Here is a 22,846-nt window from a genome sequence, read left to right on the forward strand (position 1 = left end):
CACCTAACAAGAGCGGGATTGGAACGTAAAATATCCGGAATATACTCCTGGTACAACCACTAGTAAAGTGATGTGGGCAAAACCCAGTACTACAACGTTGAAATTACGGAGAACACTATAGGCATGATTCCAACGTATGAATGCCTCTGCACAAACATATCATCCGTATAAATACCCTGCGCAGTTTGATAAATGAACTCAGGCCTCTCGGTTTACAAAATGATGGGACAGTCAGTCATGCAGGCGAGACGCAGATGGATGGAGATGGTAACTGTAATCGTCATAACTAATTGTATTTCTGGTTTGCCGAAAATGAAATACGTGCCTTCATTATTTTCTGCATTGTAAAGGTAATGCCCCAGTTACCAGTAAGACTGAAGCACTTTCAACGGTTAACAAGTGCACCGAGTCAATATTTTGTTTCTTGATTGGGGAACTATTGGTTTGTTGCGGCTACAGGTATACCTTTTGAGAACTGTTCTTTCGTTGTAATATAATCAGAAAGCCAAAGATCCACATGAAACAGCCGTTATAAATGATTCATAGAGCCTCTGGCAATCGGATGCATTTCTCCCCGATAGATTTTGCGGGGATTGCGGCAGCGAACGTGCAGCCACGCCATCCGTGAGTTCCGCGGTTAAGTACTACACCTACCTTAACAGACAAAATGGATTGTAAAGGGGAAGTTTCTTTTCATGATCTATCAAAAAGCGCTTTGTAACTAGAGTAATCCCAGCGATTTTGGTTTAAAGTTTACGGCAATCTTCCCTGACAATAAATAAAGCGCTGTGTTTACAACCTCTTTTTTTTTTAATTATAAAATCTCAAGAAGGCTATACTGCCAAAGAGAGTCCTAGCTCCTACGTGGACCCTTGAATATACATAGTTGAAAAAACAGAGGGGACACATCTCACCCGATAGTTAAGGGGAAAGCTTCAGAATCAAGCAGGGACTAAAAACAAGAGGACCCGCTTGCCTCCAGGCCCGGGGTAGTCAGGACGCGGGTGGCAGGGTTGAAAAAAAAAGAGTACCGTTGCGTCAACTGACTCTATCAACCTAATCCACTTTAGGCACTCGTGCTTCTCATCAATTTCTCTTTTTATCGTGATTTTCATTCAGGCTCAACCATTCAATTTTTTTAGAGGTTGTTTCACTATAGTCTTCTGATCCGGCTGGAATGCAGGTTTCTACACCGTTGGTTTATTTTGCAAATTCCTGGTCACTGAATTGCACAACAAAATAGACAGAGCGGATGTCTAGGCCTACAGGAGTCTCAATCACCGGTGTGATCAAGGGACAAGGTTGCTTTAATTCCCCGTTTGACGAGAGTCAATTTAGTAGAGAGATGAAACATACCATACCCTTGTGAGTTACTCGAACGTACAGCGCCAACACTGCGAGAAACCGAAGGGGAAAACAGTTAAGAGCAATCTGACATTTTCCCGTGTTTGGTCGGTGCTGAGTGAACGGTTTGTCATCCTGGCCAAAATGTGTTTTGCCAGATATCCACAACTACAAATGTCATAGAATACCAAATTGTGTATCGCTGGTGTGTTTTTGTTCGTCGTTTTTTCAAAGTTATTTTCTTTTATATATTCAAGCTTTTTTACAAGGTTGCTTAGGGGCTAACATGAGAGATAAATCAACACCGCGGTCCAGGCTTAAGTGGACGAGAATGTTGGCGCGTGTAGGTCAATGCCCGGACAATTACTCGCACAGCTCGAGGGAACTGCCGGTCGCTGTAATGTCAATCGCTCGCTTGGCACCACAAACCCGTACCGTGAGGCTCGCACATCAGGATGGGGAAAAAATATTTCGTATGTTTTGGGAACTCGGCACTTGGACAATGCCCGGCCCTTCGGGAGACTTTTCTATACTTTGGCTTCCGCGTAGCTTCGGCTGACGAGGTTATGAAGTGAAAGCAAATGGATTAATTTGCATATCACTCGACCACGGTGTATCTTTGAAACTAAAGTGCACTCTACCGACTTCAAACACAAAACTCGTTGTATTTTTTTTTTTTAAATGCACCATTTTTTTTGTTCTCGAGCTTATGGGAGCAGTATGGAAGAGAGGTCCCTTGGGGCACCACGATACGGCCGGATGTCAAAACTCGATGATGAGTCATGTCAGTTTAAAGACTTGCTGCTTATTGCCAGACTGCAATAGATGTTAAAAAGCACCCATTGTGATCGATGGGGGGGGTGATATTATTTTCTAACCTCAACCCATCCGTGTAGTCTCCTTTCAATCTGCAATGCTGTCCAAATGCCGGCATCCTAGGCCAGTAGAGCAGCGGCCTTTTATATCACGCATCACTAGCGTGCCCTTAATCACAAAATGTTAATAAGACATAGACGTTCAAGCCAAGCAGACTGATGTCTCTGCGTGTTGCTTCTTTTACTGCGTTTCATTTAATGCGTTGTTATTTGACAAGGCTACTAACCGTTCCCACGGATGTTTGCTGTGTCAGGGAGTCCAGTCTTTAAAAGGTGTAAAACCTGATTAAAATCTATACATGTAAACATTCATTTTTTTCTGTATTGCCTTGTCTTACGAGTTTGCACTCATTAGGAACCTTTCCAGTTTAATTAAAACCCTGTACCAAATGACAAGCTAAAGTACTGAAAAAAGGTGGTCAGATCTTTCTTCGTGGTTGTTCATAGAACTCTGTCTACAATGACAAACTCCATCCAAAAGTGAAAAACATAAGTAAAAGGATGCTACTGTTATTCTCTGACAGAGTCAAGCCAAACCAACAGGACGTCTGACTGTCTGTCAAACTGTTTGCGGTTTGAAATATTTGTAGGTCTAATGTTAAAGCTACGTCTTCATAATAGAAAAACAAAATCACATTAGTTTCCGTTGTTCACGTTTGCTATCTTAAGAAGATGGTTGGCTCAGTGAAAATGCTGTCTCCATTTCAGTTTATGCATCGCCTTAAAATGAAAAACGTCAGCAAACTCTCGATCGGACAATATACAGGCAGCAACAAGGCGGTGTCTGGAGCGTTTCCTAAGGCCCGTGCTGGATGCATAAATATTATGAGTACACAGGCGAATAAACACATCGTTGGACGGCAAAAATATTGAAGGCGTCTAATCCATATCAGTTTTAATGTGTTTACTTTATCCTTGAGCTGAGAGACTCTGTTTTACCGGAGCCTCTTCAGATGAGGGAGAATAGGTAAGCCCACCGAAAATGCGCGCATCGTCTGCAGTCAATGCTAAATGGGGGATTGAGGGGGTTGAACGCCAGTTGAAGCGGGGAAAAAAGTCAAGTCTTAAGCTAGACATGCATTATTTACATGTATCTTTCGAATGTCACACAAGCTGAGATCTGTCCCATAGCTTAAATCTGTGGGCAAATGACAGATGATTACTATGGCGCCAGTGTTCGAGACAGCGTCTACAAAAAGGGGATACAGGGAAACTTTGGACTGGTTTGGAGACTCATCCCTGGCTCAGTCCACACTTCTTCACCTTTTGAAAGTCGAAGTACTCTAGCTTTGTTTTTCAATGTGATTAGAATCCAATGTGTGATGCATAGTGTTTATGATAGTAGTGGCACAAGCGTTTGTTTTGGCGGGAATCCTGCCTGCGCGCGATTCTGCCCATTTTTTTTTTTTTTTGAGCGTGCTTCTCTGCCCTTTTCTTTAGTAAAGCAGCCGCTCAATCAACTCCCGCCCCATTTATTATACTGGCACTCGCAAAGGTATCATGTATCTAAGCTATCAGTCGGTCTTCCAGATTGCTCCCTATACTCGGGTTCATTTCACTTTAGCTATAATTAACTAGGCCACTTTGTTTACCAGAGCTGACATTTGTACATTTTTCTAATGCAGGTACTTCTTTCGTCAACAGACGTCTCCTAATAAAGTTTAAATAATAAACATAAAACTTTTCAGACTACGGGATGATACATCGGTGATGGAGTTACTTCGTTCTTTCCTGGTTTTGAAAGGAACGAGCAGTTTATCAACAACATAATTAACACAACACAGCAGTATTTCAATGCATCTTCAATAGAAAGACTCCACAGCACCAAAAGAAATCTTTTTAGGGAAGACTATCAAATAATACTTGAAATGTCAGAAGAGCTAATCAAATATGGTGGCACGGAAAATTACTGAAGTCACCATCGAATACAATAAAACATCAGATAAAGGGCTTATTAAGTGTTCAATGAATTCATTATATTCAGTACAGAACTGTGTGTTTTATGCCTACAAACCAGGAAATATTCCGTGCTTTAGTCAACAGGTTATTGTTTGTTTTTCGTACTTTCGTACTTCAAGCATTCACTTGTCAGCCCTCCAACAGCTTTCACTGCTGATTTATTGTATTACTAGCGATTTTGGTCCCTTCAGTTAGGCCCACAGCTTGGCTTTTATACACGCAACAGTTGCCCATAGTTCAGAACTGCATGGCAATATTTCCGACCTCACGGAAGAATTCGTTAATTAACCCAGCCCTACACTGAGCAAAATCCACGTATCGTTTCAGCGAGGTACTGTTTGGGAATGCAGACTTTTTGGGTGAGCATAATCCTTTATCAGAGTGAGAGATCTTAGCTCAACATGACAGTTTTTTTCAAAAATACATTAATATATAACACTGAACAATGACAGGATGATTGATAACTGGCGGCAAAAGCCCATGGAATGAATGGCATTTGTTTTGTACACAAGCAAACGGGCCTGCAAGAACAGTCAAGTTTCCCCGGAGAGTCTCAAGGGTGCAGTACATTAATTCAAATGAGAATTTCTGCCCAGCTCATTAGCATAAAAGGTACCCCCTCACAACAGTTTCTTTTGAAAAAGGAGATTGTTTGGGTCCCCAAAATGGTGAGCTGTGTAAATCTTTGCCAGGATCAATTCCCTGGTTCTTTGGGCTTCCATGTGAAGGCAGAATGGACAAAAAAAGCTTGAAAAATTGTTCTAAGTACCGGAAAAAATAGAGGGATGCCATTTGAAAAACGGCTGAATGCAATACTTTAAGACTATCATTTTCGGAGGTGATTTATTTTGTGTGAATATTTAAAACTGTTATTAGTTGACTCACCAAAAAGATTAAGGACAAAACAATAATGGTATTTTTTTTCAGAAACCCCAGGGGGGTTGGCATGCATGCATGGTATAGGGCCCTGAACAGAGTTGATTTTACACTGTTTTCAATAGGGCTCGAAATGGTGGACCGCACCCTCAAGCTTTCACCTGGGCTTAAAGACCACTCACCATGTTTTAGTCTTCGCTGTCTGATTGGGGAACATGCGGAGTTTAGATCAAATGTAGCGGCAAAACGTAAGAGTAATTTTAAAATTGAAAAGGTACTGTTTTAAACAGTACGGTCGCACTCCAGAGGGTTGTAAAAAGAGCTGACAAATTATTACACCGGCTGAAACTATCCGAGCATTTCACGTTCATTTCACAAAGCATGGTATAATTTTATTCACAAATACCTCAGACAGTCTCACTATTCAACAACGTGCAAGGAGGTTCTTTTGTACAACTTGCACAAGGATTACACCATAAAATAGACGTGGGTGTTCGGGAAAATGAAAGTAAATTTCTATCACCAAATCATCGGAAATCCATCATATATTAAATTCTTTTGACTCTCTGGCTAAAAAGGTATTTCTAAATGGGAATAAATATGTGTTTGGCTGGTCTTAAACTTATGCTTAGGACCGGCTCAAGAAACTGAACGCTGATGACGCCCTCGTCTGCGGGCTCGGTCATTATTAGTCGCGTCCATTCTCCTTAGCCGGTCTTAATGCACGTTTAAAACACGCCAAGCACCTACCTATTCCTTAAAAACTGATTTGAAACAGGATAAAACACAAATAGCTATGTGCCTGTCTCCCGTCCTAGTAACTTGGAGAATGACGATGACAACAATGCGGCAGAATCCCGGCAGGCCTCGGGACTGAACACAGGCGTTGGCCTTACCGAGTCTGAACAGAGAAGTGTGGACCTCGTGGGATTTCACTAGCGAAAAAGGGAGAGTTCCTTGTCCCGACACAAATCCCGGCAAAGTAATCTCTCGACGTCCCAGGCCAGAGGCACGCTGAACTAAACCGTCGAGTGCCTTGTTAGGGAAGATACTCAAATGCGAGTGACGGTTTAGGTCTGGTGTCTCAGGGGAGGCGACACGTAATCTCAGTGTTTTATGCGAAAGCAGATGGATTGGGTGACTGTTCTGTACACGTTCATTTCAAGTTGGGTTGAAAAAGGTTGAATGAAGCTGCAATAATGCCATGTTCAACTCTCCTAGCTACAGAAACATTCAGCTGTTGATAATTATGATAATTGTGGTTGTATCTTATTTCGCGATAAGATTTTCTCAGACACATTTTTGTACAACTTTCCACTTGTCTTTAACAAAAGTGCTCTTCTTTAAAGATTCCCCAAATTCCATGCCTTTCCGGAATACAGGGGCGCTGTTGCCGTGATGCAATTACATCTGTTCAAATTATGAACGAAAATGTGTACATTGAAAATATTAGAAAGAAAACGGTTGCTCTCATGTAAGTACCGAAAGATGAATCCTAAAATGAACATTTACGACAGAAAAATATCAAAAATGCTTGCAACAACCTTTCGTTCAATAATATCTGAATAAAATGGAGGTATCGGCCCATTAATCACATATATGAAACTTTGCGTTGTAATGAAACCGATAAAGCACCAAAATTCCATTGAAAAATGGCAATAACAACATAAAACATTGAAAATAAGATTAAACTAGTTACAAACTAAGGTACATTTTCAAAGTTTGAACGGTACAATCCAATTAAACACACCCTTAAAAATTCTCTCTAAAACATTTGTAAGCATTCACACCTAAAAGGGCCAATTCCAATCTCATGTGATTCTCTTCCACATGTTCTATGACTTGCGGCGAGAAACTGAAACCCATTGCTTGAGTATTATGAACCGGTGCGCTGGAATTGATAATACCATTATCGCACCTTTCCAAAACCATCTGGTACACGATACTCTGCTGTCGAAAGTAATCAACGCTTGAACACACATTTTTCTCCGTTCCACAGTTCAGCACCGGTCACTGATAATTGGAATATGGAGAGATGACTTATTAGCAAAACATAACCTTCCTCGGGTTTTAATGCATTCGATTCCATCATCTCCCCAGTGACATCGTTAACTCCTAACATGTCAACACTTCTAAATTCAACGTTAAACAGACTGAATGTCATTGTTCTATGCGGTTTCTTTTGCCGGGTGGTGATGCAGGTGCAAAAAGGGTCAGTCACTTCACAGACAACAGACCCAATTAAGCTTGAATATTCATGTAGTGTTTTCTTTTCTCTGGAAATATTTCTTTTATGTCATAAGTTGACATTTTACATGTTTTAATTCACTTTGGTATTAATGTTTAAGTTACATTAATCCATCTTTCTAACTTACTGGTTCTGCTTTCTTGAATTACGTTTTGTGCCTGCACTGATTAATAGGACAGCCCGTCAAAAGGTACAAGTGATGTTTGTGCATGACGTGGGCAATATCGTCAGCTTTGCGTGCTCACTATTTGTCACTTTGGATTGTGAATATCAAAGTATACGAGCCGTTGTGAACAAGTTAATTTCCATTCATAGGAAGCACTTTCAACCGAGGATAGTCAAATAACTAGAATTAGGAAATGCCTCTATAAGCTGAGGAATTAGTCAGCCGAGATAATTAGAACAGAATCTATTTACACAATTGATGCCCCTGAATGTATTGGCGAAATCCCAGCAATAGTTTGACGGGATTTTTTTTTTTTACTGCTGGTAAGCTTCAATTTACTCGTTAATCACTGGCGAGAATAATGGGCCGGCGTGATCGTCTGCGTCTGCACGCTCGTCCACTGAAACCCACGATTGCCTCTGCAATGACGTCGGCTTCGGGTCTTGGGAAATGCTGACGTTTTTTTCATACGAATCACTCTAGATTTATGAAGATCAGAGAGCTGACGAAGTCATGAGTTAGTTTTACCTTATTATTATCCAGACCTTTTATTCTGCCAAATGTGCAACCTGTCATACGAGTTGGATACGTAATAATATCCTTTAAATTGGTTTTAAATGCCTGTATTATTGCTAAGTGCCTCAGTGAGGTCGAAAATTAAAGTAAAACGTAAAACTAACAACGCATGACGACCACTTTGAAGTTACACCTGCTCGTAAAACAGTGGCTCTTTCTATATTTTTATGGTCCTTTTTGGGCGACGACGTAATTCTCTACGACACTATAACAGTGCGAGGCTGCCGTCAGCGCGTCAGCTAGTGGGGCATTCTCCCTCAGAATGACAAACCTATTAAATCCTGCGTTAAAAGCATACCGCCACAGTGGTGTTAATGCAGGGGTTTTTGTTTTACATTTTCAACGTGGCTCGCAGAGGCTTTGTTGGTTTCAAAGCCAAGGTCGTCCTCGATAGCGCAGCGATGATGTTCTCATGTCACGCAAGCCATGGAATCGTCGAGCATGGACGCATATCAGCTGACGTAAAGACACTATGCGACAGAGCTGTCCATTTCGGAATACAAATTCACACGCTTGGCTGCTTCGTTGAAAATGCGCGAAACTGCGAAGTTAAATTTGGAGCCACCTTGTACCAATGCACGCAGAATCTCATTTAGGCTAAAGGGGTATGTTGCAGAAATTGGGAAATCGCTCTTTTTAACAAAATGTTTTATGCAGGCCGACCAACCGAGGCAGTGATTATGAATTTCGATTCACGACACCGTTAGGACTTGCTGTAAATTGTTTTCATGCCAACAAAGGAAAAACCATGTTCCAATATTCCAATGGAATGTGCATGGCAATTTATAAAAATAAACTGTAATTATTCTTCGGTGCTAATCATCGTTTACAACGAGGTATGTTTCTCAAATTATTGCAACTTACACTGTTGTTACACACAGACAAACATAATCGCGATGTGACAAGTTGGATGTGAAAGTGAAATAAATGTCTCTCGGTATACTAATTTGTAGAGTCGACATAAATTTTGTACCTCAAACGTGTATATATGTATCATATAGATAAATAGCCCTTCAGAAGAAAAACCAAACGGAATTTTATTTTCTCGATGCAGTTTTACTCCTCGGTGTCTGTTTTCCTTTCATTCGTCAAACAAATACACTGGGTTCGTTGACTGACGACAGAGGCCTGACTGAAAATAACGCAAAACCAGAGCGTGGTTTCAACATGAACGTGGGAGGAAATTGGCGCGGAAATTAAAAATCTGGAGAAGAATGCAAAGAGCTGTCCCAGAGAAAGCGTGCGTCGTATTTCTCTTCTTATTCTGAACTTGCAAAGGTTGGAGACTTTTTTACACAGCAAATAGCAAGACAGGTTCATGTTACAAGGCCATTCCCGGAGGTATCACATCCATATAATAACATAAAGATGACATCAGGATCCCAGGCCGTATTTTTTGTTATTTGGTTTGGTTTCTGTCAAAGCCACGGGCAAACTATTAATATCACTACCTTTAAGAAGCCATGCAGTGTAATCTTCTGGTCGAACCGAGGAGGCCAGACACTGGTCGCAAGCATAGCGGACAATACAAGGCAAATAACGCAAAGAACCACAACTTAGTTTAGTTACGAACCTACTATTCACTTTAATTATACGGACAAAGGTTTTTCTTCAGACGATAAAAATACTGGATGTATGCCCATGGTTTAGTTGGGGTTGTGGATATAAAAGGCACAGGCCCTGGCACTTGTCGTGAGAATGTGTCGACGTTTCAAGTGTCTTTCTTCGGCTAACGATTGTTTTTCAGACGAAGAACCCATTTGATCGAGAGTGCATCCGATCATAGATTAGCTTCCTCTAATGACAACTCGAATAATCTGTAAAATCGCCCTAGGTTGTCCGTGAATGACGATTGGTATGTTGTCACTAAAGCAGCCCTTCCTGTACCGCCACATTGGATGCACTGCCCTGTCGGGAAAAAGCTCTGTTCGTGTGGGTTTTGGCGCGTTACGTGTTCACCCTTAAAACACACGTACTTCCCCGATCGGAACGTGTGTCAACAACACTGACAAGATTTTTAAAAAAAAGTCATGTAGGTGCTCGCTAATAACGGTACCGGAATCTTCAAACTTTGAAGTTTTACATCTCACAAAACTGTACAAAACTACAACGTGCTTATCACACCACAACCATGCCGAAATCAAACACGAGACCTGAAGGACGTGTTAAAGGCCTAAAATGTAGAAGTATCTCTGGAAACTAAAAGGTGTCGACAACAAACAGAATTTCAAAGCTGAAGAGACTGTGGGAGACATTTAATTGAAGTGCAACGGGATAACATCTTCAAACACAAAACACTGATTATATCCGAAGGATGTGTATACTCAAATGGACGTGCCAACACCTGTCAACTGCATGCGCAAAATATGCCTACCCATAAATAATCAACACAAGCCACAATTTTATCAATTTGTTGATCATTCGTATTTATTTACAGGTTTTTAAAAAAGCCAGTTCGATCAGATCCAACAGCTGCCACATTGAAACATGTTTATTCCAAAATATTCAATAAACTGCATTTACATTTAGAGTCGTAACTGACAAATACAGGGCTTTTAATTCGCGACAAATAAAGTCGTGCTTCAAAATCATACCTATACGGCCGATATCAATGCTTGCTTTACATCATGTCACATTTTTAATGAGCGAACACGGAACACCAATGTGTAAAATACATTTTTGGTATAGAAGTAGGAATAGCCAGTCAAGATGAAGTTTCCATCGGTATTAAACAATGATTACATTTGTGAATTGATTCACAATCAACTAAATCAGCTAGAAGGTATCATATCGTATTCCCCTCAATGAATCAATCTACTGTGGTATCCCTGCTCACATGATCAGCTAATTGTTGAAATGATACAGTGAGCTGTATGATATACGGTACGGCAAAACTGAGTTTTAACGACACCTTGCGATTAAAAAAAAGCACAATACGTACAGCTTCACCAGCGATGGCGGCAAACGATTTTGTCCAGTACCTCCTATTGAAAACGGTATATGTAGCTGTTATCACCAAACAAATAATCAACACTTTGTACGCAGTCAGTATAAGTCGTGCTTCAATAATTATGTTAAAGGCATTTTTCCTGCAATCGTAGTTTGCTTAACCGCTTCCATCTAATTTTCAGTACTTTCAGTATGTACATTTAAACAATGAACATCGCAGAAATGTGATATAAAACTGATGTTAAAACATTATTAACTTCAAAATACGTTTTATTATGCTGTCAATTGTAGCTCAATATCAGACAATAAGGTTTCCTATGATAAATATTTAAACTTCTACCTCCCATTGGAAATCCGTTGTTAAAACTACAACAAATCTAACCCTGAGCTACGTTTGTGTGATAGACTGGGCAGGCAGGAATCCTAACACAACCCGGAAGATGGGCAAAACCCAGTCATTTCGGTAGGTGGCATTCAGAAAGGATTAGTTTTCTACTATACCATTTTAGTAAATGAGTATGCGATGCAGAATTTCCAAAACAGCCTACAATTAAGGAATATTCAAATGACACCGTAAATACATACTGCTGCAGCAGTTTGCCATCAGTAGTGTCATTGACCTCACTCAGGAATATGGTTTTACATGCTCAGAGTCCAAAATGAGAGGTTTATACCTTGTCAAAATAATGCTCATATCACTCCAGACTATATCAATTCACCCCTGGCTGGAAAAGCAACTGTCATGAATTAGCCTGACGTTCCTGTTTGACTTCCTGAGTTGGGATTTGGATAACGTGTCTGTAATGTAATCTACCAGTTCGGCATTTCAACACGTGATAACCCATATACCATCTGTTATGCTGTGATAAATGGTTTTTCACGTTTAATTGCAGATATTCTGCGTGCGCTTGCCAGGCCTACACGACGGGGAATTAAAAAAAGAACCGGCTAAAACTGTAATTACAAACTGAATCAGCAAATATTGAAACAATTCAAGTGTTCTCTATGATTACACTTTGTCAGCTTGCGAGAATTGTCAACATTTCACTTGATCATATCTTCAAGTTATATGAACTGCATTCGTGAAAGAAATCCCATGCCATCCCATGCAGGAGCATTCATAACCTGGTTGATCAGCAACCCAAAGAAAGTGCTCACAGGGTTCAAATAATGTCTTCTTGGCGGCGGATGTCTCTGTGAGACTTTAAGGTGTCAACACCTTTTCTGGACTGTCTTTCCGTGCAACAGCCGATGCAATTACACACGCCTTACCATTTTGATCTCTTCATTCTGATGCAGTGCTGAATATTGCACCTCTTGTTTTGCACTCGCATTTCGAGAAATGAACTGACCATGAATATAAATATTTCGGGCGGAAACTGTTTACAATTGATTGCAGTGTCCCTGCTTTGTGAGCTCATCCGCCATGGCAGGTGGAAAAATGGGTGCTTTTACTACCTGGACAATAGTTGGATTACTATTCATGAAAGTCAACAGCGTCAGATCTCGTCGACGTGCATACAGAGAGATCAAGTGGGATCGGGTGAACGTACTTGTGACATTTCTCGTACCAAACAGTGAAAGATGTCAGCATCAGCAGACACCAAAGCATTATTACAGTATTAAGTAGGGTATAATGAACAGAACGAACATGGTCTGCGTCACGGCAATTTCAAGTATTTCATCGATTATCAAGCAATGGTCACGATGCACTTTTCTGCGGTGTGCCAGCAGCGGAGCATGTTTATGTTGCCATGCACTGATAGTTTAGCTCGCAAATAAATCACCAAAGTAGGAAGGCGCAACGTTTCGAGCCTAGCTAAATCTTTCTGCTAGATTCTGTTAGGATCGAAACATCAACTATTTTGATTTGTATTTTAGGTCACTAAAGCTAGCAACCAGTTTGCAGGAGTGCAGTTTTTGTGTTATATATATTTGCAAACAAATCGTTAGATCTTAACTGTTAATTGTGACCGAAGCTTTCCGATTTTTTTTTACGGGGGAAGTAGTAATCACACAACTCACAAAGTTCTAATATCTGACGGAGTTTCATTTTTAAATTTGGCCTTTTCAAAAATAAATTGATCATTTTTTTTAAGTAATTAACCTCAAGTATATCTCTCCTGCGAGCAGTCTTTTTAAATCTTAGATTTGACTGGCATATCTTACAGTTCAGTTCTGGCTGCGGTGATCGAGCTTTTGTCGGTCGGGTACGTCCGTCTTCAGTCACCTTATGCATCTGCTGTGGGTCTAAGAGCATTAGGGTACATTCGTTGGTTAGTCACTCAGTGTATCTGTCCCACGTAGAGGTTTGGAATCAACAACAATCATCCACCAGACATGCAGGCTTGCTTGGGAAACATTGGGATTATTTCATTAAAACAGAAAGGGTGGATATTGGATTCTACGCCTTCAACCCTCCAAAAGGAAATGGTCGTAACCTACATGTTCACGACCCCGTTCACGGTTCTTGGAAGCAGAGAAGCAGATGGCCACTTTTCGATCGCCTATGTAAAATCTGTTTCCGTGGTAGATAAGTAGAATTCACGGTTGTGGTCAAACGTTCGGTCCTCTTCTCTGCTTGCAAGAAAATCAGATGGTCACTTTCCGCTTTCTGGTATCCCAAAAGCAGCAATGTAGAGTGAACAGTGGTTAAAACGTTCGATCAACTATTCTGCTTGCCTTTAAGGAAAAAAACAGATGACCATTTTCCAACCGCTTTAGTAAAATCTGCTTTTCTGTTATCCTAAAAGCAGTAAAGTGGAACGAACAGTTGTCAAAACATTTGATCCACTTCCTTTTCTACTTCTTGACAGGCAAAAGGCAGATGGCCACTTTTCGCAAACCAGGGAACAGAGGAAAAGTAAAATCTGCTCACTGGTAGCAGAAAACATGTTTATTCTGCTTTTCAGGTGGCAGAAAAGTGAAACAATTGAATTATATTACGGGTTTTGCCCGTATTTGTTCATAAACACTGTATACTCAGTGCCTGCCCGGGAGCTTGCGAAAAAATTCACAAGCTTACTCGGGTGGGACCCGAACCCACGACCTCCTGCTTACTAGTGCAGACGTCATAACCACTCGACCACATAAAAACAAAGATTTCAAAGACGTGAAAGCTACTTTTATACTATTCTGATAGCAGAAAAGTAGACGACAACTTGTCGTTCTCCATATTACACTTGACATGTTTGCTTTGCAGCACACTTTTCGCTGTGGTAAATATAAGTGATGCTAAACAGCAAATGTTGGTTTTGTATTTCGCCAACTGTGTTGTACAGTCATTATCATGACTGATGCACTCCACGAGCGCATCAAGAACCCACAAGACAGTCATTTCGGGTGTAGAGCCAATGTACCCTTTATAATCTGTGTGCTCGTCTATCCTCACCCTATCCCTGAAAATACGCATTCTGTGCCATCCTCAGGCCAGTCAATGCTATCTAGCGTCGTTACCTCGTCCCCTCTTGTTCAAATGAAGCTGCGGTGTCTGTCAGTGATCAGGTCCCCGGTTGTCAGTTTATATTTCGACGTCAGTTCTTCAGTCAGTGACGGATGTCCGTTATACTCGACCCACCGCCTGTCTGGATTTTCAGTTGGCCTTGGGCGGCCGACTCAAAATTGGACTTGTATTAAAGCCTCCGAGGCAATATTTTTCCGTCTGCGTAACTCGAAACACGATTTTTTGTCTGGGGCACTTTTGGGGGGAAGACTCATGACACCATGTCAGTACTTTTGCATCTGGCAAACTGATCATCCTGGATGTATATCGATGTACGTCTTTAGCGCAAGCATGAAGACCCTGGAGGCTCCAATGGTACTCTATCTCACGATCTATCCATTTCTCTGTCCAAACTTAAGCATTTGACATATAATATATTCAGCGTAGAGGTGATGGAAAATGCATCTCGTGTGCTATAACCCGAGGACAAATGGTACATGTTACTGATGAAAGTCCTGGGCCACTGTGATTGAAACCGACGGGAGAATAGGAGTGGGCTGTCCACGCAGCATTTGGAATATAACACTTTGTGAGTTATGACGAGGGAAGTAAATTTCTTGCTAATGATTTGATAACACTTGAAAATGCGCCAAATGCATTTAGCTTTGGAATACTAATCTAATAACATTGACGAAATACAGATTTCGCCCGCTAGTAATACCCGCGATTTTAAGGGTTTCATTGCAAACATTGAGAATTACACTTCAAATAAAATTCAAAGTCTGTTTGTATCTATGGATGTAATATTCTAACAAGAGAAGATGTACATTCCAAGATGGTGCCAAGAACCGGTGGCGCACCAAGAATTTGGCGGAGGGGGGGTTCAGACCGGAATTTACTCCAAATAGCTCACCCCCCTTGCACCACAGGGGGAAATAACGGCTACATGTGTATCAAAAGCCAGTAGTATAATATGTAAGTGTATATTGTATCTATGTGTTTCAGAAAAAAAATCTGGGGGAGTAGCTGAAGCCCCTCCCCCATCCCGAGTTTGTAACCTCGTTACAACATGGATTCGACTGATCCTATACAGATGTCGGCTTTCTGAATGACTCAACTGACCAAATTATTTTGCTACCTTGCTCATTCTCGAAATGAAAAGCGTGCTCGTATTGATTAAATGACATGCTATGACCGATGTATGAATTATGTATCATTCTGCGGTACCATCTGTTCAACTGGCTGGCGTTAATCGCCATGCAACAATTATCTTCCCAGCGATCATCAATCTTGCTATTTTAGTACTACGAGTAGTAAACGCCGTTATTTTTCCAACAGAAGATGCAAATTGTGCAACCGTCACGTGACCGGTAGCCCGCATATTTGTACAGTCCATTTTTCGGAAACTAGAAGCAGCTGAACCTCGGGCAATACTTGGCAAACAGGGCTTCCAGATGACGGCAAATTATTGGCAGTAGCGACGGTTGGGTTTGCCAACCATTATAGTCACGATAGATTCCCAATATTTTTTAAATTTGACAGCTAATAAGTACGGGAAAGCCACTTGCTTTCATAAAATGCTGGCGGGGGTGGGGTGAATTGAAAAATCCACACTAAGCTCACTCCTGGGACTTTGTGGAACGTTTACGGCGCTAGGCGTTCCCAAACATCGAGTAACTCTACTGGACGTTTTCAGGTCTGTCAAAGGTTGCAGTGTCTTTCTTAAACATAAAGGTCACACATCGGCCCTTAGAGTCCCGAAGAGAGGACACGATCTCACAATGCAGCAACGGAGCTTCGCGAAGAGCCGACTAGTTCTTGAGACTCAGGCACGGATTTCCTTTCAGTCGATTACTGCGAAGCGCACTGATTGAGAGCACAGAATCTACCGCCCACACCGGCCGACGCTCCACGACGGAAGGTTTAGCAAAACGCTAGAATAAAATTTGGCCCACCGACATTTCGATGGCAGGCTGTGTAAGAGATCCATTTTGTTCTAAATTCATAGGTCACACAGCATCTCTTAAAAGTTGTCAGAGGTATAAGGATTAGCTTTCATCCCATCAAAACAAATATTAGGCCCTCTTCCTCAGGCAAAAGCTCCCTTTGTATCATACATCCAAAGAAGATCTGATCGCTGGTTCGGGAAAACTCTTTCAGCATATTGAGAGCGCTCCTGGTACCATCAAGCTTTTTGACAGCATTTAGGATTTGACACCAATACGGGTGATTCACAATAGTGCGCCTCCAAGAATTTGAAACACGTTGGCCAATCACAAGGCGAGAAATTTGTCGACCCCTTTCAAACGCGCATTGGGTGGACAAATTTCGCAGTCATGATTGGCCAACGCGTTGCAAACTCTTGGAGGCGCCCTATTGTGAATAATAATACACACGAATCAGCCAAAATCTTTTGCAAACTGACATGACGTTATGTAGTTTTTTATAAATCGGAATAAAAGCATTGATGGAATATACCACCCCATAAATGTAACACAGTCTAAAATATTTTGGCAATTTTACTGACCACCACTGCCTCTTTCAGAAAAGACCAACATTGTGTCAGCAAGCATGCCGATGATCAGTGCTGTTATTGATAAAAAAAATTTGGCTTTCAGATAGGCTGCGTTAAAATGTAATATTCTTGCAATACAGTCGTTCACGCTATGAAGCTCGGAGATGACACGGTTGTTTCAGAACCATGGCCAACCAGTGCGACTGCATCACACTGATTACGTGTCATCGTTTGATAACCCAGAAGGGGAGGAGATTAATGGGTACACAGCCTTTCTGATATGTGCTTGGCACTGACGCACGGGGGGGGGCTTCACCAAGGCTGTTAACAAAACCTACAATAACACAAACTTGCCAATAGCAAGTCATTATAACTGTCACACGTTCTGGCGTATACGCATCTTTCCCCATCCATCATGTTTTCAAGGTATTTATACGTGTGTTTTTGTCCCCAGAGCGCCCTACGTTCAATTAAGGCAAATTATATTTGCCTTGCCCAAGCCGTGGCAGTCGCAGCCAGGGTGTGCCATTGGGAAAAAAACAACAACATATAACCTATATGGACATGTACCGAAATATTTCCGGCACCATACATAGACAGCCTTGAAGTTAGGGACTGGATGGATCGATCGCTTTTCTCCGTTCTTAGGGTGAGGGCTGACGAGGTTTAATCGAGCGCAAAGTAGTGAAACGTGATGTGCGCATCCACGCCTAATCTACCTCGGAGATTGCGTACTTATATCAAAAGATGCCAGCCGGCTTAGAATTCAAGTAAGATAACATTATCATGAATAGTTAACCGCCTAACCGATCGAAATCTCACCGGATGATCTGGTTAATAGGTAACTGGCATTTATCACTGCGTCAGTGTTAATGGGTAAAGGATCCTTTTCGTTAATGAATTTTTTGCATCCAGCCGGGCGAAAGTCAAGTACAGGTGTATTGTTTACAAAAAAGAATCAGGCAATACATGAAACGAGTGGAACGTGTAATTGCATCACTGTGAATGCTGGTACATTCATGATAAGAAACGTGCCAAACAGAATGGCAAACATATTGACAACAAATATTTATGCGGGCAAGTTGTTATTAAAAATAAACTTGACACTATTTCAACAACCTTTTAATTGCAAGATTAAAGAGGGTATTCAATCGCCATTCGGAGTTAACAGGTCTGCCTAAGACATGTTAAAAATGGGTATTTTTATCTTCAACTGCGCCAGCCAATTGTTTTAGAATGTGTGGATAAAAATAAGCGATTAATACTTTCCACGTAGAAAAAATGTAAACATAACTGTAAGGAATTTGATATGAAAAGTAGTAGAATTCGAGCAATGTTAGAGGGATGAACAAAACAGAACGTTCAAATTGTGTCTTACTTTCAACTTTCTACGAGCTGCACAATCTTTGTCCAGATATTTTAAGAAGTACTGCAGAACCTTCAATCCAACCTATTTTCGGAGTGTATATCCAACACATCTTGATGGCTTTTTTTAAATCATCATTATGGAAATCTATAAAGGTATCTAGTGAGTTATAAAGAGATTCGATCGGAAAATAGGTTTTCTAATCCCAGGCATCCTTCCAGACTAGATCGATGAAGCAAACGCAAGAATGTTTAAACAGATGCTATCCCAAGTTTTCTGGCCATAAACTGCACCAAGCTGAATAAATAATTGTCCACACTGACGAGGTTATTTTCCCCTCTTTCGCCTTCATGAAAATGGGACGATGCTACTTGACTGTTCCACGCGGAAGGGCAGGAGGACAGGGATGGTAGAGAGACGGTTTCATTTCCGAACCATAGCTGGCAGATGTATGTGGTCAATTTGCGGAACGAGTCTCTCCCCGAGACGGCATTCTGCCATCGTTTCGCAAACTCAATTTGATCGGCGTCAGGTGGATTAGGGGAGGACCCCGCACAGACGCAGGGCATGATAATCGCCGCGGTAAAAATCAAATACATTGAATGTGGAACAACGAACACAACCTGCCTAGTCTGGGTTGCTTGCGCCGTATATCAAGCGAATTCCAGTATAAAACTGTTTATCCAAGGCCTCATGCAGTTTGAAAGAGACGATCTGCATGTTGCAACGGCTGCCGAGGGCCGGACAGTCGGCATTTTAGCGCCGAAAGAGACATGCAGAATATTGGGCGGGCAGCTGGAGTATGTCCGTTTAGGGCTGTTGGTTGTAAATCAGCATATTTTTCTTTCGTTTATGCTTCTGAGTGAAACAAAACTTGGACAGGATTATGACAGTCACGAGATTTCGTGGCAGTCGTAGCTGCGATACAAGTATTCTACGTACACGTATCAAACACATTATACAGTTCCAAATGTATTATATGGTATACGCACCTTTTGATTAAAACATTGCTGTTTAATTTGGGCTCCAAGTGAAGATTTGTTTATTCTTACACTGTATTGGCACGCTGCTGATTTTGTTCCTCAGCTTATGCCATTCGGTCTCTCTTTGAGACACCGAACGGGTCATACAGGCGCACCACGTACACCCCTAGGCTAAACACAGGATTATGCACATCTAAAGCACATCATTTCTCGAGATCTGCGTATCAGTGGTCCGCTGGATGAAGTTTGGCGAGAAGCTTCGATCCGCGGACACCGTCGCGCCGGTCTTGGTCCCGGAGACCTCTCTCAGCTGAACGGCTGACCGATACTTGCTGTGTTTGGAGAGGCAACAGCAGCAGAACGTCTGACAGAAGGCTTGGCGGTAGCGGGGGTTGGTAGCGTTGTAGACGATGGGATTGATGGCGGAGTTGAGATGGGTTATGACCTGAAACACCTGGCTCATTTGGACGAACTGCTTGGGGCTGAGTACGCCGGTGCCACTCAGGTTCCTAATGGCTTTCGCTAAGGACGTGATGTGGATCGGGCTCAAGCACAAAAAGAAGATGATGCCGTTGGTGATAACCATGCGGGCCATCTGGTTTCTCGTCCGTATGCGAGCCTTTTCGTTGGAACCCTTGCCAGAGGTTGTTCGATGGTGTAAGGCGACGATAATCTTCCCGTACAGGTAAAAGTTGACGACCAGCGCCATGAAGAAAGGAATCGACTGGAGGATCATTCCGACTATCTCAAAGTTGTCGTGCGGCACACAGAATCCGATGATTTCCGGAAAATCCTTGTAGGTGTCGTTTTGCGGCCAAATGATACAGTATGTTTCAAACTTGGCGGTGCCTGGTATGAGAAGGCAGGCAAAGGCGACGGAGAGGAACCAAGACACTGCGACGAACTTGGTGGGCTGCCGCCTGCCGGTGCATCGCTTGTACTGGTACGGCTGGCACACTGCGTAGAACTTCTGCAGCGTGACCAAGGTGATGAGGGACAGCGAGGAAAAGAAGCAGGCATCTTTGACCAGGTGGATCAGGATGCAGCCGGCCATACCGCGAAAGTAGTCGTCCTTGCCCACCGGTGTTAGCAGGTGAGCTAGGATCTGGTCGCCCGCTGCAAAGAGCAGGAAAAGGATGTCGGCCACAGCTAGGTTGACCAGGTAGCAGTTCACCACAGTGCGCATCCACTTGATGCGGAACACCACCACCAGAAAGCTCAGGTTGCCGATGAGTCCAAAGAACAAGATGCATGGTGTCACAACAGTGGTCAGGAATTCCATGGGACTGTACAGGAGGGCCTCCAATTGATCCTCCTCGATCTCCTTGCACATGCCATTGGACTCATTCGAGTTGTTTAAGTATGACATATTCATTTTCCTGCAAAAAGGCGTCGGACAATCTCACCAGGACAAAGTGTAGGCGATGATCAAATCGACTTGCACGCATAGGTCTCCTTTTTATTCAATTTTACGGACACACACGAGCGAATTATGGGAACCCGACTCAAGAGTGTGCCCAAATGTACAGTGAAAGGGAAAACGGTGGTCGCGATGCAAATTCCATAACTTTAACTTATTTAGTGATTGCTAACAGTTGCGAAAAAGAGGAGTGACAAGCCAAGTAATACTCAGCAATAGTGTGAAATGGATTTCGCAAGGAGACCTCAATCTCTGCAAAGGTAACGAGCAGTCTAGATGTCGGAGATGAGATAATTAAACTTTGCGTGTTGTTAGCCTCTGTTTCACAGAAACTGACCATGGGAATAATTGATTCCCACTCACCTGGCGGTTAGACGCTGCTATCAGTGCATTCCAGCTGAAGTCCATAAGATTTGAGATACTGATGTGTTCAAGGCAGAAAAGAAGGCAGCACAGCGGTAGATGGATGAAAACAATCAAGACTCGGTGAGCAGCCTGTACCTGTAGTTGTCCTGACTCGACGCCACAGTACCACGGTCGCATTCGAACTGAACTCTTTATTTAAGTCCGTATCTAGTTATATCACCTGCCTCCGCGCGCCACAGCCTTCTCTCTAATATACGTACATACTGAAACGACAAAGCGTGACTTTCAGTCAGTCTGCGGTGGGTGTGACTGCAAAACTAATTACGCAGGCAGTGACAGGCCGTCCGCGTGCGCAGCAACGTACGGCTGCAAATCATTCCCTGGCATAGCGTAGGTGACGAGGTCTGTTTTCAGCAAGTCTGCCTGGTTAATGATGTACATGTACATGTACACTGGCTCTCATCTCCGTGTGAGGCGCAGAGGACAGACAAGCTTGGAGGGTGACAGGACGAGTGCACCGCGTGACCATGGTTTGAAGGGAGTGAGTATACTCTACGCTCACCACAACCTACACTGAGCAAGGAGCAAAACTGGAATGAGCATGCAAGCGAAGCGCACGCGCAGAACGACATCCAGAGAGGCAGACTAAATTTGCATGATATACACGTATACGCACACGTTATTCAGCGGCACGGGCTTGGCCATTTTGATGATACTAAGAATTGCGCACATCTGGGAAATTGGTTTTGGAGAGGCGCATTGTGAATGGCAATCGGGTCTCGGGTGGAGCGAGGGTGACGGCTTCGAACCGGCACTGCAATTCAGCTGCTGATCTACATACAGCAGGATCGATATCAACAATCTAGTTCACATGAAATATGTAGTTGCTGAATTCTGTAAGCTATGGTGATTTGAGATTACTACAATGTCACACGAAGTTTGAAAATAGTTCGAATTTTCAAATAACTTGGGAAATTTTGCACGATGACATGAGTACGCATTAGTAACTAAAGCTAAAATTGTAAAAAGCGACCAATACATCAGAGGCGAAAAGAACACCCATTCACTGCAGCAAAGATTCAGGCAAATCGCATTAATATGTTCAAAAGAAGAGGATAAAATGACACTTCAATTTAATTTCCCCAAACTCAATTTAATTTCCCCAAAATCCTGTCTTACTTGTCGAGAAATGTATATGTATCAGACAGGACAGGCGACATATATTCTAACCCATACTTGGTCTTTTACTGAAACCACAGTGACTTCAGTAAGTAACTGTTTCTACTGATCGACTTTGCATAAGCATGTGGACAGAGGGAGCAGGTGAACTAGAAAATGCATTTTTCACTGAAGCACAAGAGCACGTCTAGTGCCAGGCATATCCAGACAATCACCCAGCCCTAAGTCCTTCCTTAGCCCATGGCTAAGTTGCCGATTACTGCTAAGTGAAACACCTGCCCACTAGAATCTAAAGATGAAATCAGCAAAGGCATAGAAATATGTGTTAATGTAATACTGAGGCAAAGACAAAACTAAACGCTCCTTGTATTTGTGTATAAATATTAACTTCCTACACTGTAAGACCCAACTTTGAAGAACGTTTGACGCGTTTATAAACTAAACACATTAAACATTTGAACACGCGGTGCGTTAATAGATGTGAACGTGTTTAAAACATAACGTTGTTTATCTTCGGGACATTTAACGCCTGTTTATAGCGGCTTAAAACTTGAATTCCGTTATTTTCTGCCAATACTCTTG

General features: G+C 42.2%; 1 protein-coding gene across 6 annotated transcripts in view; it reads right to left on the reverse strand.

Annotated features, from left to right (window-relative positions):
- The window catches only part of LOC110976980 (thyrotropin-releasing hormone receptor-like), a 191,224-nt gene that overhangs the window by 152,457 nt on the left and 15,921 nt on the right, over positions 1-22,846 (reverse strand). Inside the window, exon 4 of one of the 6 annotated variants that reach the window (XM_087133837.1) lies at positions 10,445-21,348. The exons of the other annotated variants lie outside the window; for them this stretch is intronic. Within the exon in view, the coding sequence (XP_086989963.1) occupies positions 19,493-20,674 (1,182 nt within the window). The 5' untranslated portion in view covers positions 20,675-21,348 and the 3' untranslated portion in view covers positions 10,445-19,492. Of the gene's footprint in view, positions 1-10,444; positions 21,349-22,846 lie in introns of those variants that run through there. 6 annotated transcript variants of the gene reach the window in all.

Source organism: Acanthaster planci, linkage group LG02, assembly GCF_054643075.1.
Source record: "Acanthaster planci isolate LZ-2023a linkage group LG02, COTS_SCS, whole genome shotgun sequence".
Lineage (NCBI taxonomy): Eukaryota > Metazoa > Echinodermata > Asteroidea > Valvatida > Acanthasteridae > Acanthaster > Acanthaster planci.